Raw genomic sequence first — 19990 nt, 5'->3', positions numbered from 1 at the left:
TTTCGATTCTGTATTTAGTTATTCAATATCCAAACATTCTCCTGCGGGCGTTTGTTGCTGAGCTCCACGTCTTGGTGAGATTGATTGATCTGCTTTGACGATACACTCCTCTAATTATTTATTCACACGCGTTTCTCCAACCAGTACAACTGGAGCTGTAAACATATTCATTTCGTTTGAATCTCATCAAGTAACGCCTCGTGCATTAAAGATAGGTGATGAAATATTCTCAGATGAAATTTAAAGACCCACATATGCTTACAGTTGCCCATATGTTTGGATTTGGTTTACTTGCCTTTTTTTTGGTGGCTAAAATAAAAAAATAGAATAAATGCCATTAAACTCAAATGCAACACAAGTCATGGTTTCCTAGGGTTTGACATGTAGAATCGGGAAATTCTCCCACATCGTATCTCACACGAGTGGTATATAAGTCACGATTTGGGCAGACTCGTGTCTCTTATTTAATTCCAGGATAGATTACATATCATAGGCTGCACGCTGGGAAGGCCATTGGCTCGCGTACTTCCCCATATTGTGTGTGCTGTGGTGTGTTGAGGGTGCTGTCTGCATACGAGAGAGGAATATTTAAATGCCCTGTGTTTTTAATTGACGCTTGCAACGAGGAGTGTGAGCTCAGGAAAAGAAAAAAAAAGAAAAAGAAAAAAAAAAAACGAGGAACAGCCCCCCATCTACCGGCAGTGTTCCCTCCCGTCTCCTCTGCACAAGAGCGCACAGTCCGGAGTTGCTCAGCCTGCGCGCAGCACAGGGATCCCTCAACACACACCGCACTGCCTCAGGTAAGAACCCGCTTTTCTTTTTTTTTTTCCTTTTTTTTTTCCCAGCTATTTATTTATCTTCAGGCAATAACAATAATAATAATTTAAAAAAAAGTAGCATTTGTTGTAATATAAAAAACCAAAAAAGGAGAAGAAGAAGAAAGCGTAAGAGATGGAACGGGTGAAGCAATGCGCGCCAGATCTGATGTGTGATAAACAAGAGAGAAGTGGGGATTATTCAGCGCGATAAACTGGGACGTGCTGGTGGAAGGTGTGGTGGGGGGGGGGGGGGGGGGGGGGGGGGGGGGGGGGGGTATAGAGACTCACTCAGTTTATAGATTATTTTCAATAAAGACACCTTTCTTGCAATCGAAATTAAAAACAACAACAACAAAAAAAACTAGAATGTCTCAAAAGTAGTGCTTCAGTTACACATTTTAAAACGATTAAAAAAATAAATAAGGTCTAGGTCATTATATTTCTACGCGTGAATGATATAATATCTATATTTTTTTGTAATCATTTATTTTACAAGTTAGTGGCCTACTTAGCCTTCTTGGTCCATCATGTCATTGTAAACGAGTTAACGTTGTACTAAATGTGAAAATTTTTTCACTCGTTCGAAATTGTCACGTAGTTTTAAATACCGTTATAATATTTAGCTGTGACGACTTAATGTTCAATGCTTTAATCTGACCAAACCAGAAATTAGGGCAAATCCGTGCTCAATAACTCAAGCAAAAATAACACCGGGTCAGTCAGCTTTGTTCCTCTACACTCTATTTATTTACACAATTCATCATAGATATAGGCATATTTATTCATTTTTATATTTTGCTAAATAAATTATTTTGGTCAATTATTAAAAAAAAAAAAAGAGGGGGGTGATTTCACCCTTTTATTTGAATGGGTGATAAAACAAGGAGTAAAACAACCAACAAAATGGGCTCCCTTCGCTTGTATCCAGGCAGGTATAGCTTAATTATGGGAAAAGCAAGCAAATGCATATAAACAAAACAAAAGCACAAAAGAGGTTATTAGTGATATTATTCCCCCATCGCCTTGGTGTTCACTGACACATTGTTAAACCCTCTTCAGTCAAATGAAATGTCACTGCTGGAGGCAACGGGTCAAAACAGGAGCTTATTATCGACGTTAACGCAACGAGAGAGGCTTTCACAAGAAACATTAAAGTTGCACACTTTAAAATCAACCTCTTCTGTGTGAATCAGTCCAGAGTTAAATGTCCAAATTGAAGGCACAATGATATTGAATCTAATAATAATGATAATAATAATTTAATAGAAATAATCCACAAAAAAAAAACACACACACACACACACACATCCCATTGAATATCACACTGAGTGAGCTGATGACTGCTCTCGGGGTGTCTTTGTCCAGGTGAAATGAAATCCGTGCGTCCTTTTAAGGCTCTTTTCAGCGCTCCGCGGCTGCTGCTGAGACTCTGACAGAGCGAAAATTAACGTTAGAAGCAGCTGCAGGATCAGCCCGTCCAGGAGGGTTCAAGCCTCGTCTTATAGCGCTGTTATCAAGGGGCCTCCAATTAAAGCCAACACAAGTTCACTGTGTGCGCGTGCGTATGGCTGCGTGCGTGCGTGTGTGTGTGTTGGGGGGGTAGGGGGGTGGTTCACATGATAATGTAACACGTCTTGAGATGAAGCATCCACACCTGCAATCCCTCCCCACCCCTCCCATCTCAGTAAATCTATTAATGGGGATAAGACAGACTTACACGTTCAGCCTCTTTATTTGTTGTTTCCAGACATTTGAAATCATTGATCCCGCACAGAGCATCGCTCATTATCTCAGGTTGGGCTTTAAAGAGCCCAGTGGGTCTCTTGTCAGCACAGAGACCGAAATATACCTTATTTCGTGTGTCACCACGTTTGGATTGTATTCCGGACACTAAAACGCCCCAGTCGTTTTCTTTTTTATTTGCACAGCACCGTTTTCACGTCCATTAAAATGACACGATCCATACTGTCGCTGCACAACAACAGCGACTATATGGATTGTGTCATTTTCGCTTAAACTTAATAATTGTAATTTATATTTAATTGTATACAGCTATACACATATGTAAAAAAAAATACTCAGTTTGTTTATGTTGGCGATACTTACAGATCTTTTATGTATTTTTTTTTTTTTTACACATCGTCTATAGGACATAATGAATGGACATACTTAAAGGACATAGTTAAAGGACATACTAAATTCATGTACGGCTGTCATCCAATCAACTCTCCTGCAGGTCTCGGTCCTGATTCAGTCGGAGGAAAGAAGACTGTGCTAATTAGTTTTTCTGACAGTGAATAATTCCTGTTTCAAATGAGAGTAAGTGAAGTGAGTTTTGCATAGAAAAGGCCAGGCTTAGATTTCAGTATTTTTTTTTAAACGAGCTTTTTTGTTATATCTCATGTTCAAAGAAAAAGTAAAGGAGCTGTGGTGCCTCCTTGTTAATTTCGTCAAGAGGTTGCCATGACGTATTGTTTTGGTTTATATATATATATATATATATATATATATATATATATATATATATATATATTTTATATATATTTATATATATATATTTATATATATATATATATATATATATATATATATATATATATATATATATATATATATGTATATATGCTATTAAAAAAGATCTATCTGTCAAACTGTTTAAGGAACTGTGTCCCCCCCTACCTCCAGCCTATCAGTGATCACCACCCCTCCCAAGAAGACAATAACACACAAGTTCTACCACACACCCACAGTTATTACATTATTCAGAGACACCCAAACACCTGATTAAAGCCACTTTAAACTCTCAAAACTGTCACTCTTCGCAGTCACCGCTTTTTTAAAGAGAATTTAATTAAACTCGAAATTAAATCAAAGAGATTGTAGTTAAATGCTGTTTCATGTCACTTCATTTTTAACTTCCAAAGTAAAAAAACCACAAAACGATATTTCATGGGTATTTTATTGCACTTGTTTAAGATGCTTAAAATAAATAAAATATTTACACTAAAGTTAGCTTTTATGAAATGTATGACAAGACTCCTGCCTCATTTAAATTGGGGGGGGGGGGGGGGGTGATAAAAGCGATGGAAATGTCAATACCATAAAGTAGTGGTCCTTCCCTCAGTCTGAATCCGAGTTTTTGGAGAGAGAAAGAGTGACAGCTCTTTGTTGGTGAATAGCAATCAGAGAAGGAGACAAACTGTGTGTGTGGCGTGTAAGTGTGTGTTGGGGAGGGAGAGAGAGAGAGAGAGAGAGAGAGAGAGAGAGCGAGAGAGAGCGAGAGAGGGAGAGAGAGAGACAGAGAGAGAGAGAGAGAGAGGGGAACTCCTCCTACCAAATTATTCAGACTGGGCCGGCTTTGCTCTCCCCACAAATAGGACACGGTTCTCAAATCCAGGCAGTCCCAACCTGACCTCCAAGCTCAGAGGAAGCCCTGACTGGGAGATCGAGAGAGAAATCCCCAGAAAAGAAACAACACAAAACTTTGTGTCATTCTTTTTTTTTTTCTTTTTTTTTTTTTTTCCCCCCTGCGAGTGCTCACCGTAGCTTCCCCCTTTCTCCATCCCCACCACGTCCACACCGGTGTATCGCATCATTTGGACTATATTCATTTTTTTTTTCTTCTTCTTCTTCTTCTGGAGGACAGACATTAAGGGGAAGAAGGAAAAAAGCTGGTGCACCATCACCATTCCTCCTGTCCCACCCATGCTGTAGTTTCTTCCCCCCCCCCCACCCCCACCATCCACCCACCCACCTCCCTCCCTTTCTTCCCCTTGCTTATTTTTGCTCTCCGCGGTGGAGCTGCTGTGATTCTTTTGGGTGGTGTCATTGTTTTTGTTTTTTTGTGTGTGTGTGTGTGTGCCTCCCTTAGAGCCTCAGAGTCCATTTGGAGCCGCTGAAACAAAAAACTAAAAAAACTATTAAAAAAAAGCGGGGCGCAGCGCTACAGCGCAGTATATGGAAGTTGTGGGCTGCAAGACTGAGGCAGGCAGTTGCACGTTGCGTCCAGGACCGGGAGCCATGCTTTTCCACGGGATCTCCGGGGATCACATCCAAGGGATCATGGAGGAGATGGAGAGAAGGTCGAAGTCGGAGTCACGACTGGCTAAGGGCATGCAACTCAACGGCAGAGAGTCGGTAAGAGGCCGGCTTCCACCCGTGTGCGACTTCACGTGAAAGCTCCGGGTTTTTTTTTTGTTTTTTTTTAAACCTCGTTGACTCGTTTAAAAAAAACAAAAAAACAACAAAAACTAGGGACTGCGGTACAGCCGACGTGCCCGGAAAAAAAGTGCAGTTGTTTTGGTGGAAGTAGGAGAGCAGTCGGGAGGAGTTCATTGTCATCTCAAATTGTTGTTTTCTTCCTGCTTAGATCGTCGGCAAAATATCACGCAGATGTTTAAATGTTAGGTTATTTTTAAATTACTTCTGCTCTGTTATTATTATTGTACATTTCCCCAAAAGAAAGAAATAATTCCAATAATTTTAGTTTCCAGAGGATGTATTTGTCTGGACACTGAAATAGTAGTACGACCCCCCCCCCCCCCCCCCCCCCCCCCCCACACACACACACACACACACACAAATATTTAGTGTAATTGAAAGTAACTTTATTAAAAAAATAAAAAAATAAACAGTCTGTTATATTATTATTATTATTATTATTATTATTATTATTATTATTATTATTATTATTATTATATCGTAACATTTAGTTTATATTTATTTTTCTCGAATTTAAAATTTGGATTTCAAGTAATAAATAAATCCAATATCCTAAATAATATATACGTTTCAAAGCACAATTATATTTTCAACTGTGTTAAAATTCTAATGTATTTAATGTATTTTGGAATCAGCAGTTGTTGTTGTTTTTTTCCTCCTTCTTATTCAGTTGAGGCCCGAGAGCATATTAAGTCTTTACATGTGTCGCCATGTGCCGTTAGAAAGTCCTATTGAGGCAGTTGACACAAACATAATTTAAAGACGAGAGGGCTTCTCAGAGCCAGTGTTTGTTGTTTTTGTGATAGTATTTCTGGCATTAGACCCCCCCCCCCCCCCCCCTCCTCCCCTCCCCTGCAGCCTTTTGAAAGAAGCGGTTGCCCTGAGCTCTGTCTGTCTCTCCTCCATGCAGACCATGCCTTCTATGAGCCCAGAGAAGCCTGCGCTGTGCGCCGGCTGCGGCGGCAAGATTTCGGATAGATACTACCTCCTGGCCGTGGACAAACAGTGGCACCTGCGGTGCCTCAAATGCTGTGAATGTAAACTAGCGCTGGAGTCTGAGCTCACCTGTTTTGCCAAGGATGGGAGTATCTATTGCAAGGAGGATTACTACAGGTAAGAAGACTTCAGGTCAATCTTTCACACAAATACACACATTTGACCTAAAAGAAAGAAAGAAAGAAAAGAAAGAAAAAATTGTAAAAGAACAATCTGGGCTGTTTGCTTGCCTTCTCACCAGATTTATTTAAAACCTGACCCACTCATTTTAAAGTCCTAAAAAAAAAGAGCATTTGGCCATTAATTGTGCACAGCCACTCTTGGTCCTCATTCAACAGGCTTTTCACCTGGAATTATGATGAAGCCTTTTGGTCCAATTAAGCCTGAATAGTAACCCAGCAGCCCTACAGGGGGTCTGGATGGCGTTAATTGGGAATCAGCAGAGATATTGAAACTGTAGTTAATTTGCTATCAGCCCAGTTGTGATGTTTTCTTTATAGATCAGAGTGTAATGTAGACCACACGGTTTTTAATCCACACTCACCCTCTTTGCAGCATGCATGTGTGTCGATTTTTGGTTTGAGAGTAATGTTTTAGTTGGCCCTGAAATAAGCCTTTTAAAAAGCGGTTGTGTTATGTTTTTGTGTGTGTGTGTGTGTGTGTGTCATATTTCAACACACACACTTCTAGTCTTGCACGAGCCAGGTCGTTCTTTTATTTCTTTATTTTTTTTAAAGAAAAAACGCTGTTATTGACAAACATCTCACGAAAGGCAAGACATGTTGTTATACATATATAGTCCTGCAGTTCAGCCTCAAGCTAAGTCTTGTGCTTAACGTCCAAAGTCAGTCGGTGTGCAGCTGTAGGTTTCATTACTGTGGTATTATGTCTGTCAGAGAGTATCTAACATTTGTGCACACGCACTGAATTGTAAGCCAGATGTGGGTCTTGGCACACACACACACACACACACACAAAAAGCAACCTGAAAAAAATATAGGCCTAAGCAGAGCTGGTAAATACAACAGACTGGGTCTGTGTCACTTACAGCACCCTTTGTTTAGTGTGATGCCGCGGAGAAACTGACCCGGTCGGTCCTACTTTCACCATGCAGGGCCAGTGCTGGTCGAATTTTGACCCGCGCTCCCGTCCCGTGTGTGTTTGTCCCGTTCAGGTTTTATGTATGAGGGTTCTTGACGATGTGCCTGTTCCAGAAGGTTCTCCGTGCAGAGGTGCGCACGCTGCCACCTCGGGATATCGGCCTCGGAGATGGTGATGCGAGCGCGCGACTCCGTGTACCACCTGAGCTGCTTCACGTGCACCACTTGCAACAAGACCCTCACCACGGGCGATCACTTCGGCATGAAGGACAGCCTGGTGTACTGCCGGCTCCACTTCGAGACCCTGGTGCAGGGACCGGACTACCACCCCCAGCTCAACTTCGCCGAGCTGGCGGCCAAAGGCGGCGGGCTCGCGCTCCCTTACTTCAACGGCACCGGCACCGCGCAGAAGGGAAGGCCGCGCAAGAGGAAGAGCCCGGCGATGGGGATAGATATACCCAGCTATAACACAAGTGAGACAGCGTGCTGCGCAGAGCCGGATCTCATGTCGACTCAACATGTTCACACATTTTCACAACAAATACAAACAAACAAAAAACAACAACAACAACAACTTATAGATTCAGTTACAGCTGTAACTCTTTGACCTGAATATTGTGTGGATGAGCCCAGGAGCGGAAGGCAGGGGAATCTACTGGGAGCCTTTAATATCTTTTTTTAATCCGAGATTTTGTGTGAAATATTATGAAAAGGGCACTTGGTCCATCGCGAAGTCACAGGAACTATAGGAGTGGTGATTTGACCGTGTTGCTGTTTCTCGAACTGGTCACGAGGACTTTGCAGATCAAAGCTCATCGTCTTACTGCAGTAAATTTTGAAGATGGTTTAGAAAATATATGGGAATGCATAAAAAAAAAGAAAAGAAAATCCTACCACTAAATTATTGAACACAATTTTTTTTTCCTCCATGATTTCCCTCAGACCTTTGCTTCGTTACGCACAAAAACCTTGGCCACTTCTTTCAGCAGGCCGGCTGCATGAGTCGCATAATATTAATACAATCTGCAACGTGAGCCTTGTAAATGAAGGTGAACGTCGGCTGTACCGCCGCACCCGCGGGGCTAATTGATTTGTAAATCTTTGTCCCTTTACGCACCGTTTCTATGGCGTGTGTTGCACAGACAATGATCGAAATCTGACCCCGCAGTCAACTTTCCGATCGACTTTTATAATTAGGATGAATTTATTGCGCCGTAGAAAGTCTCCGAGAGTGTGTGTGTGTGTGTGTGTGTTTGTGTGTGGAGAGGGGGTAAATATTGTTTAGGCTGCTGCGTAAAATTGCGGAGGAATACCCGTTTGGAACGATTGGTTGTTTTTGCTTTTCTTTGCAAGAGTTTGACTTCTGTTGGAGGAAAAGCGATCCTCCTCACGGTGCACTCTGGGCTACTGTTAAAAGTAGGCTCCATGTGCAATCTTGCACGGGATCTCTCGGTGTTCCAAACCGACCCCCCCAACCCTCCCTGCAGCGTCCCCGTTTTGTTGTCGCTTTCTGCGAATTAGTGCGCGGTTGACAAAGTTTGTCATTGTGCGCCAAGTTTCCAGTGTTCCCGGTGAATGGGGAGGAATAGGGGTAATCTGCGCGTTAATTGTTCTTCCTTAATTGGAGGTGACGTTGGAATCCCTGGCCTCATGTGAGGCTCTCAGCACAGTTCTCAGGGACTCGGGCAGCAGCGGCGGGCGGGCGGGCGGTCGGGCGGTGGGGCCTGCAGCAGGGACAGGCCGGGGCCCACTGGAAAACACACACACACACACACACACACACACACACACACACACACACACACACACACACACACACACACACACACACACACACACACACACACACACACACACACACACACACACACACACACACACACACACGACACTACAGCCACTACCGAGCTCTTGCGTTGCTATTCGTAAACACAATTCCGTGGGATTATGCAAATGCTCAAGTTGTCAGAGGTGCCATCGTTGAGAAATGTCCATTGTTGTCCTGTGATATATATATTTTTTTATTTAACCTCCTAAAGCACTTTCACCATTGTGTTTAAATGCAATGCAGTCACAACAGGTAGCTTAGGGGGGAAAAAACAAACAAAACATCCCAAAGACCAAAGTAAATACCCCCAAAAAACCCATTGTTAGAGCCCACAGACAATGAAAGCCCCGCTGGGAATATGTTTTTTTTTTTTTTTTTTTTTATAATTCATCTGGGGGAATTTAAACAGAATACAATATTATTTTTTTCATGTGAAATTAGAATTGCTGGTTGGTTTGCGTGTAAGCCTGTGTGGATGTTTTAGGGACGCGCACTGCTTCTTGACGGTGATTTAATCTGACTTTGCCGTCTTCAATTTGGCTGATCAACTAAAGAAAAAGAACTCCTCGTGTTTGTAATTAAATTAGGGAGGGGAAAAGGGACCATCCCCCCCCCCCCCTTTCCAAAGTGCTCCTTTGCCTCGATTACGACATTGAGAACACACTCTTCAAACCCCTCTTATTATAGGATCAAATTGTTCGTGTTAGCGTTTTGCTCTGAAGATCAGGAGGTTGTAGGAAGAGAGATGGTTTCTGAGGTTTTGTTTCAGCTTTAGCGAGCACACTCGTGTTTGTTTTCACCAGGGAAAGGTGAGCGAGTCTTCCGCGTATTCCCTGCCACTCAGCAAAGTTTGGTCTTGTTTGGATATAGAGACCCCTAGTGGGTAATACCAAGTGAAACACAATCCAGTACAGACTGGGGAAGGAAAACGTAGCTATCAATCTCTGTTTATGTTTACATTTTGTGTGTGTGTGGAGAAAACTTTCACACAGAAAAATTGGTGGACAGAAAAATATAGTTTGCAGTATTATTATATAGTAACACAGTAAAATGGAATTAAAAAGAAATATATGGAGTTAACAAAGACAACTTTGTGCCTAGTCCATGGCAGATTTGTTATTTAGCCAAATAATTAATTTGTGGCTCTGTTTACACTCCATCTTTATGATGAGGTGTGAGTTTATTTAATAGGATGTTTTATTACCCACTGAGAAAACCAGCTGCTCGACATTTCAGTGAAAGGAGACTGGGGATGCATACAATATGCTCGATAATTTAGAAAGTCTCCTCTGACTGGGTATTCTTTATCTTTAAAGCAAAGTAAGATACTAAATTAGTTTGGGTACTTTCTCATGTACATGAGCTGTAAAAGCAACGTAGAATTACTGGTGTTTTCATTTAATATATATGTATTTTTTTGCTGTCATCAAACAAAATGTTTTATCCACCTCAATAGTACAAGTTCATAACAATGAAATAGTATATGTAATGTAATTATATATCTTGTATGTCATAGACATATCAGATGTTGTTTTTAGTAATGCAAGCATTTAACTAAGTGAAGTCGTTTTGAGTTGTTTGCACTCAGCCCATGATAAATGAGGCCCATTAGGCCTTCTAGTCTTTGCAAACACAAGCAGAACTAATTCAGCCCTGTCCGAGACTATGGGGAATATTTATCATTTTCCTGTTTGATAATTGCAAACATAGATTCTAAAGTTTAAAAAAAAGAAAAAAATCCACAATGGCCAATGTGTTAGTTATATATGATGACATCTGATTAATATAATTATATTCAGTTCAATCAGTTTCCTGACTATCACTATGTTGGCTATATCAAACTTTCATGAAAACAAATTTATAACACATTTGATTTCAGCATTTTTTTTCTTTTTTTTGTCCTTTCGATACTGAGCACATAGTAACATATTGATGTAATTCTCAACCTTTAAGAAACTGGTGCGAAATGTAATTAGTGACACCTAAGATAATTTCACTCAAGCATATTTCTGATTTGAATAATTATGCCTTTACAGCAGTGGAGTGGGAAGGGTGATTACCAGTTGCACGTCAATCACCAAACCTCAAGGCTGTAGAGGGAAAGTGAAACAACAGCCAAAAAAATAATTCTTTTCGAGATAAATCATTTGACTTTGTTCTGCTTTCCGCCCTCTCTGCAGGCTGCAATGAGAATGACACTGATCACTTGGACCGGGAGCAGGCCTACCCCCCAACGCAGAAGACCAAACGCATGAGGACCTCCTTCAAGCACCATCAGCTGCGGACAATGAAATCCTACTTTGCCATCAACCATAACCCAGATGCCAAGGACTTAAAGCAGCTGGCCCAGAAAACAGGCCTCACTAAGAGAGTGCTACAGGTAAGCAAAGAGCCGTTCTTCTAACTAATGTGATCACCCCCACGTGTGTGTGCGTGCATTCCCAGCCCTCCTCCTCCCCCCCCTCCATGTCCCCGTCATTTCACGTCAAAGTTACCATCACTGTCATCTTTTTTGGGTTTTTACTTGGTTTTCTTTTGTTGGTCCATTTAGTCATTAGATGTACATCCAGGGGTATTTATGTGAACTTTTGTAATGGTTAAATGTTATTCTCATGAGAAAGGAAAAAAAAAAAGATAAGTAGTCCTTAAGCGTACAAGCTCAAGTTTAAAATTGCTGGTAACTTTATTATAGTAACATGAGTGCACATGTCCGTGTTACAGTTACTTTAGTTGGAAAGGGGTCATTTATCTCTCACAGCTAAATTAAAAAAAAAAAAAAAATAGGATTTTGCTTTGTTTTGCTTTTAAAACTGACTTTATTGCATTCAGTGTTCGGTGCCCCTTACTACCAAAAATAATGTATGAAATTAGAAAGACCTTTGCTAACTTGATATGTAAGCTACTGTACCAATGATTTGATACTTTCTTTTTTTTTTTTTTTCTTTTTTTTTTTTTCTTCTTAAAAGTAATTCTACTTAAACCAAAAAAGTAAAAGCCACACTGGGATTGGTTTGCAGGTTTGGTTCCAAAACGCAAGAGCCAAATTCAGAAGGAACGTTTTGCGACAGGAGAATGGAGGTGTTGATAAGGCTGATGGCACCTCACTCCCTCCACCCTCATCCGACAGTGGGGCCCTGACCCCCCCCTCCAGCGCGGCCACACTAACAGACCTGACAAACCCCTCTATCACTGTAGTGACCTCCGTCACCTCTAGTTTGGACAGCCATGATTCGGGGAGCCCTTCACAAACTACCTTGACAAACCTTTTCTAACGAGCTATCAATAGCAGACTGATTTTTCTTTTTTCTTTTTTTTTTAAATCAGATTTTTTGGGGGAATTTTTTTTTTTTTATTTAATTTTTTTTGGGGGGGGGGTGGGATTGGGTTCTTTTTATTCTCTTTCCTCGATTTACATTTTATTTTTTTAAGTGACACCTTTAAAATGAACAAGAGACAGCTCCTTGGAACAGAAAGTGCTGTACTGTGTACACAAACAAGAACAACAAGAGCAACAACAGCAGCAGCAGTGACCACATTGAACATGGAAAGCTTTTTAATGTGTAGCATTTGAAACTGCGTGGCATATGCAGAGATTGATTTTGGACTGGACATTTTTGGAATTGAAGAAATTAGCAACCTTGTTATGGACTCTGAAAATTTTTTTGAAAAAAAAAAAAAGGAAAAAAAAAAAAGAAAGAAAAAGAACAAAACTTGAAGCTTGTTTGCAAAAGTAGAAATTTCTTTACATGATTTGACTTTATTTGTACATTTGTATTGAATTATGATCAGAAGTGAGCCCATCCTAATTTATGGTCAATTGGTAAATTTTAAAATTAATATGAATATCTTGCCCTCGGAAACCTGTATATGTATGCACTGTGTTCGCACTATTCAATCTAAAGACTTTGTTTCTGTTTTGGAATAATTTGCGAAATAAACTTGTAGAATGTTCCGTATTTGGGTAACTCCAGAAAACAGGCTTTAATTATTTCCGAATGTTTCAGTCTCGAGGACTGAGTTGGACGGAGTCAGACATTGGTTTATCTCACAGAGCTACTTGTAAAACGTCTAAATTACACTGTAAGCAGTCAGCCATTGCAGCTTGTAACAGCAGATAGACGCTAAGCCACTCACATTTAGTCTTGAGTCACAATTTTACTTGGTTGAGGTGATTAAAAAAAAAAAGAAGAAGAAGAAAAAAAGAAACAAATTCCACAATCTGTGCAGTGGTAACTGTTCAACGTGTAAATGCAGTCACATTGATAGGAAATTGTTTGACGATTAAAAAAACAAGCAGGAGAAATTCAGACGGTAGAGTAGTTAATGGGCACTGTTGTAATCGATTGTTTTTCATGACAGGATCCCTTTTTTTTTGCGTTTTTTTCTTTTTTCCCTTAAATTTTGGCCTCACAGACTTAAGCACAGTCAAATGGATGAAGCTCAGTAAACATATCCATAGATCCACAGCTAAACTCAATTGCACAGTGACAATATACTGCCCAGTAAAAGAAAAAAAAAAAGAAGTGCATTATTGATTTTATCATGTTGCTCAGGGTAACGATGTGATTACGAAAATGAAAGGGGGAAAAAAAAAAAAGAAAAAAATAAGAGTAGGGGTGAGAAATCTAGCGATTGTGACGTTGCAGAACTAGGTTCGTAGATCTGACATCAACATTGAGATGACCTCAGATAGGTGGAGGCGTAAGAAGCAGCCAGTGGGTAATCATTGTCCTCGTGTACTCCTTTTTGGCCATACCGATACTTTCTTTGACGACACTTGCCACTGAACAGACCAAAAACATGTTTCTTCTGGCTGAACGATAGAGAGGAAAGAGAGAGAGAAAGAGAGAGAGAGAGAGAAAGAAATCTTCAAACGGAGTTGATATGTTTCATTGTGAGCGTCACAATTTTGTTCTATTGTGGGACAAAGTGGCACTCTTGATCTACTTAATGAAGTAGATGCCTAACTCAGTTCTACTATGTGCCTTATGCTATAACTTGGGAGAAAGTTTGTGAAATTCAGGATATATGTGTTCTTTGTTAACTGATTCACATCCTTTTGGCGCCTCACTAGTTTTGTACTGTTTTGCATCTTATTTCCGAAGATCTTTTTATGGTGTATCCTGTTAAAAAGGGGGCAGCGATGTCATAGAAAGCATTTGTGCACTCTTTCAGATATAGTTGGGTAATCCAAGAACCTTATATATTGATCTTCGTGTTAATAGTTGAGTACAGTAAGTGTTCTATCAAGATTGTCCATGTTTCCCTGTTTCTTGATAAAGATGGTGTATAGAAACTATTTCCCCTTAAATATTTATGGACCAAACGGTTGTTATATATCTTATTAAATTTGTGTGAATAAAAATACTTTGCTTTAAATGGGTTTTATTTTTCATTACACTTGCCATTTTTTTGTGTTCTTTCTTGAATACAATTATGTTTCCTTTCTCACATCGACAAATAAGACAGCTTTCAGTTGTTAGGACCAGTTGAACGTCTTCATTCTTGCCTCCATTTTTTAATTTCTATTTCCTATTTTATGATGTTTATAGTTTTCAACGTAATGCCCCATGGATTTGCATCTAAACCCTGCAGTCAAAACTATGAAGTTGCTTTTTAATGCATGAACGTGGCTTTAAAATTTCAATAAAAGGAATGCTGTAAAGCACATATTGAGTTTTGATCGCTATACATATACAGTATATATTTATGCATATAATATATTGGTAAATCTAAAATGAAGTAAGATTAAATGCAGACCCCATAAAGCCAGGTTGCTCTGTAGTTAATATATTCTTACTCTATCGTTTCTTTCAGGGAGAACAAATCTTGGGGCATTACAGCCATACATCCCGACGTTTGAAAATTCCCTAAAGTATTAACAGAAGGGGAAAACTTTGATGGGAATTCCTCACCATTGAAGACAAAGACAATGTTAGGATAAGATGATAGCATACTGAGTACAAATAAACGAACAACCAACAATTAAAAAAAAAAAAAAAGAAAAGAAAAAAGATCTGTTTCAGTTGCAAATGTACAAGAATTCTTTTAAAAGCCAAACTTTGTCCTGAATGTTTGAATCCATCAACGGAGGAGACCCTGAAGTGTACAATATATATGATATTAATGTGAAAAATAATCTCTGTATTGGAATGGTAAATGCACCAAAAAAAAAATGATAATAAAGTGTACTGTAACATAGTTAAAAAAAAAAAAAAAAAAAAAAAAAAAATTCCAACAGATAGACTGGATGTAAACTGTAAAACAACAAGCGTCCAGCAACAGCAGTGTGAAACAGAGACAGTATGGATGTGACGACTATGAACACACATATTAACACATGTACAAACACACACTGGCACACAATATACAGTCCTTCTCCCATTGCTCCTATAGTAAGATCAATATGTACATTTACGCACGCACACACACGCACGCGCACACGCACACGCACACGCACACGCACACACACACACACACACACCTGCAAACACAAGCTGCCCCCCATACGCACCCCACCCAAGGATCTGCTTGCTAAATAGAAGTTTTCTTTTGTCACAAGTGTCATTTCATAAACACGCGGCCTCCTTGAAACTCGGCAGCAGGATGCCCATCAGATATGATGAGTGTATGAAGAGGACTGCAGAGCTGGAGCTTTGCCATCTGGCTGTACCGTGGATAGGAAGTTTAAGAGAAAAAAAACCCCCAACAACAACAACAAAAGCAGATAAAGAAGAGATTCTCATTTTGCATGCGCCTCATCATATTGTTGACATTTCTTTTTTTTTTTCTTGAGATGTCTATTATTTTCCTTTGATTTACTGTATGATTTATTGTCAGCTGCAAAAATAAAGCATATGAAAATGATGTCCCCGATGCCCTTGTATCGTGTTGCACATGGATAAACAAACACCGCCGGTGTCACTGTGAGGATATTTGCCATGTCAAACCTATTTGTCGACGACGTTCAGGTTCCTGTGCAGCCTGAAAACGCTGGTTTCTTACTACCTTACTGTACATGGGCATGTCGTATCACCTCCAGGTAGGTGGTATACATCTCCTTCACATAAACAATTACTACTTTTCGACATTTTGCCACACAACTATTCGATTAAGTTCTACAAAACGTAATAATCAAAGTCCTGCAATTTGCAAAAGAAGTCGCTTTTGACCTACAAATTAAAAACCAACCGACAAGCAACCTTTGACCCATCGCTTGGATTTAGGACAGGAAGTGGATACAGAAGTGATGCAACCTCAGCGACGTTGGTTTTGGATGCTAGTAAGTATAAAGCTGAACGGACGGCGTCAACAACAGGGAGGGAAGGAATTAAAGGGGGGGGGGGGGGGGGAGAAAGAAAGACTGAAGCCACATGGGTAACCAGTAAACAGGCTGGTGTTGAATTCCAACGACGTGGGAAACAGCAAACGCTTCCGTCGGTCCAGGAGGAAACTTCAGTCTCGCCGGGGTGCCGGCGCGCTGCGGCAGCAGGGGCTGTGTTCCCCCCGGGCCCGACAGGAGGACGGTGGGCGGCTTGACACCACACAGCGACAGGAAACGGGGCTGGAAGAAGCAACACAAACAAACATAGCCAGGCGCCGTCGCTCAGTTTTTTTTTTTTTTTTTTTTTTTTGGAGGATAAAGATTCTGGACAACATCACGGCCTCGTGTTGACAAGAATTTCAGGGGTTCGCCGTCGGACTGCCGGTGACTGGTATGCATCTTATCGGTATTTGTGTGCACATATATAGACATAATTTTCCCTGTTGCCGACAGTACTGCTTTACTCTTGTCCAGATATTTAGAAGAAGAAGTAGAAAAAAAAGAAAGAAGATAGGGAACAACCATATTCAGGCATTTGTGCAGCAAAAATTCTCTGGGTCCACGGTTCTTGAGATTGACGGTGCCAAACTGCAGTATCACCAACAGGCCTTGTGCAAAATTCGTCTTCCTCATTTATTTACTTCTCTTAAGGGACAGCTGTCTACAATGACTATATAAAAAAAAAAAAAAAACAGTCTGGAATCCTGCGCCTACCCGGCAGATGTGGACCTCAAATAAAGAGAGAAAACTAAGACAGAAATACTTGCGACTGGGATGTCTTCAGAGGAAGTACTTTTACTTACTCTATATATACACACACACATGCTATACACTTATTAGAATAATATAAGTACCAATACATGTCTGATAATTGATCTTATTTCACAGCACCGACATACATCTCCTTCCCAATTACTATGCAGGCATCCTTCTCTAATTTTCCTGAAGTCGGTCCAAATGACAGTCAGCCAGTTTTCAAGTCATCAACCTTTAGAGTATTTTCAGACATTATGATTCGTGCAACAAACCTCCCAATGATAACAGTATTTTTTTTCCCCATCATAAAAAAACCCAACTTAAAACTTAAAATGCACCTGTCGAATTTGCAGCATCGGGGCAGACGCTACCTTTCAACGCCTTATTTGATAGCGGCTTTCACGCATCCATTGAGTTTCTTTGCAGGATGTCAGAATATAGCCTCACAGAGCTGCTGCTTGGATGTGAACTGCTGCCCATCCTCACAGATGTTTTGCTTGAGGATACTCTGAAGGTTCTCAAAGGGGGGGTTGAGGTCAGGGCAGGATGGGGGGGCCACAACCATGGGTTTCTCTCTTTTCATGCCCAGAGCAGCTGATGATGCGGAGGTATTCCTTGCAGCACAAGAGGAGGTATTGTCACGCGTGGGGATGATTTTTTTGCACATGGATTAAAGTGGACAATCGGAAACTGCACATACTTTTCAGATGGTCATTTCCCCCCACCCTTCAGGGACCGTCCAGCTCTCTCCACATGGCTCCGCCCTGAAACATGACTTCACCACCTCGTTGCCGACCTTGTTGGGACACGGCGGCCATCCACCTGCCATCCACTACTCCATCCATCTGCACAGCACTCACCAGTGAATGAGACTGCTTGAATAATTATAGTCGTCATGTATTTCTGGGCCCACTGCAGCCATTTCTGTTTGTGGTCGGGTTGGCCGAAGAGAAGGTCACCTTGATGTCCGTGAGACTCCAGAGACACCAGCGGCTTCAAATACCTGTTTGCTACTTTGTAATGGCATTTTAGCAGCTGCTCTCTCAATCCAATGTATTTGTCTGGCAGAAACCGTCCTCACTGTACTGCTATCTCCACCTATCACCAACTATTTCACACATTTCAACAGCAGAGATCCTTCTTCTTTGCCACCTTGCTTGAAAATGAGGGTCTGCTCAATCATGTGGGACGTCCTTCTTTAGTAGTTTCTTCTTTTACTTGGGCTCACCTGGCAAACTAAGGATCCCAAGGTGCCTGAGATCTATTTCGGTTGTCCCAAGAGCCCTGAGGCACGATACCGAATGCGTTCGATTGAAAAACAACGAATTTAATGTTTACGACACTTACATAAAATTTGCATAGTAATTGGGAGCGCGGTGTACACGCACCTATCAGGGCACTTGACATGACAACATGAAGACAGTAGAAGCCAACTTGACAGCTGAAAGTCACAGGTGGTTGTAAGAGTGCTCAACGTTTGATGCCGCAAAATACATTGGGATTCATATCCACCTCGATTTATAATAACTGCAACAGTGGCTGATATTTGGTTTCAGTTGCTCACAAAGGTCAAATGAGAAAGCAAGTACGGGGATAGGCTTTATGCGCGTCAAAACACAAAATATCAGGGGAAGTCTCCGCTTTAAATGAACGAATCCGATTCGGCTTTGTAACAACTACTGAAGCGAGTTCAGCCACATAATTTAAATCAGTGGTTGTCCAATACTTTGAAGGCATTATAGTCACGGACGAGCAGAAAATAACACGAGTTGAACCACAGAAAGCAACAGGCGCGATTCGTTTGGGAGGACACCGCGGAACAAAGTCGTACTCTCTGTGGTTGACAACACCTGTAATTCCCATCACCTCCGTCCCTACTGATACTCCAGGAGAGCGGGTCTCTGTGAGCACACACACACATTTTCCCGTGACACATTATACATTTACAGTGACAGGCGACACGAGCCAAACAAAGTATGGAATAATCACTGAGGCATAGGCTACACCTGGCGTTTACATGTTGCTCTGATAGTGTTGTTTCAATTGTCGCCACTTGTGTGTGTGTGTGTGTGTGTGTGTGTGTGTGTGTGTGTGTGTGTGTGTGTGTGTGTGTGTGTGTGTGCGTGTGTGTGTGTGTGTGTGTGTGTGTGTGCGTGCGCGTGCGCGTGCGTGTGTGTGTGTGAGATATTCTGCCAGTTCCGCCTCAGTTCCCTGCTCTCATTGCTAGGCGCCTATTTAACCTCACCTCGCACACCAACCACCCCGCCAACTCAAATACACACCAGTGCAGGGACACACACATCGACAGATGTCAGAGGGGTGACGATGTGAGGGAAACAAGGCTCAACTGCTGTGTGTGTGTGTGTGTGTGTGACCGAGGTCTGCCCCTCTTGTTGATACAGAGCAGGTGGAGATGATCCGCTGCGCTGGGTGTCTGCCAAAAAGGTATAGACAAATGTATTGGCGCTCACACACATAAAAATGAGACACACGGCAGCAACCAAGCAATTTTCTTATAAAGTGACTTAGACAGAAATAAAATGCCAGTTTTGTCCTTCACATTATCACAGACTATCTCTCTTGTGCCTCATTTGTACAATGCACGCCACACGCCATAAATCCTTTAAATCTCCATTGTGCCGTTATTCTATATTTACACCTATTTGTTATGTGACGGCTCACATCCAGACAACCTTGGAAATGCTGCGATCAAGGCTGATAACTACAGGTTGCAATTGCACTTTGAAGACAAAACAACATTAATTAGCGAATAAAATGGAAATGCAGGCATCACATGCACGGTGCCTCCGAGTTCGCCTGGGTATATGAAGAGAGAGACAACATTTCATACACATTTCCATCTGTAATCCCTTTTCTCTTTCCCTGTGATAGCTGCGCTCTGTGAGGTGCATAAACAGGAAGCTCGTCTGCATTGCTGCGGCATGTT

At 41.2% G+C, this 19990-nt stretch overlaps 1 protein-coding gene across 3 annotated transcripts; it reads left to right on the top strand.

The window, feature by feature from the left end:
• The first annotated feature begins 629 nt into the window (after window positions 1-629).
• Window positions 630-15917, top strand: lhx9 (LIM homeobox 9). Of its 3 annotated transcripts, none has more exons than XM_080506969.1 (6): window positions 630-800; window positions 4690-4955; window positions 5950-6152; window positions 7250-7608; window positions 11144-11343; window positions 14781-15917. In XM_080506969.1, exons 2-6 carry the CDS (start codon window positions 4776-4778, stop codon window positions 14835-14837), a joined length of 999 nt encoding a protein of 332 aa, XP_080363095.1. In that variant the 5' UTR covers window positions 630-800; window positions 4690-4775; the 3' UTR covers window positions 14838-15917. The 3 variants fall into 3 exon arrangements, with proteins under 3 accessions (XP_080363095.1, XP_080363094.1, XP_080363093.1); XM_080506968.1 differs by lacking the exon at window positions 14781-15917 and adding an exon at window positions 11981-12292 and having other exon boundaries at window positions 7253-7608; XM_080506967.1 differs by lacking the exon at window positions 14781-15917 and adding an exon at window positions 11981-12292.
• The last annotated feature ends 4073 nt before the right edge of the window (window positions 15918-19990 follow it).

Source organism: Blennius ocellaris (assembly GCF_963422515.1).
Source record: "Blennius ocellaris genome assembly, chromosome: 12".
In the NCBI taxonomy this organism is placed as follows: Eukaryota; Metazoa; Chordata; class Actinopteri; order Blenniiformes; family Blenniidae; genus Blennius; species Blennius ocellaris.
This window is presented reverse-complemented; position numbering and strand designations above follow the sequence as displayed.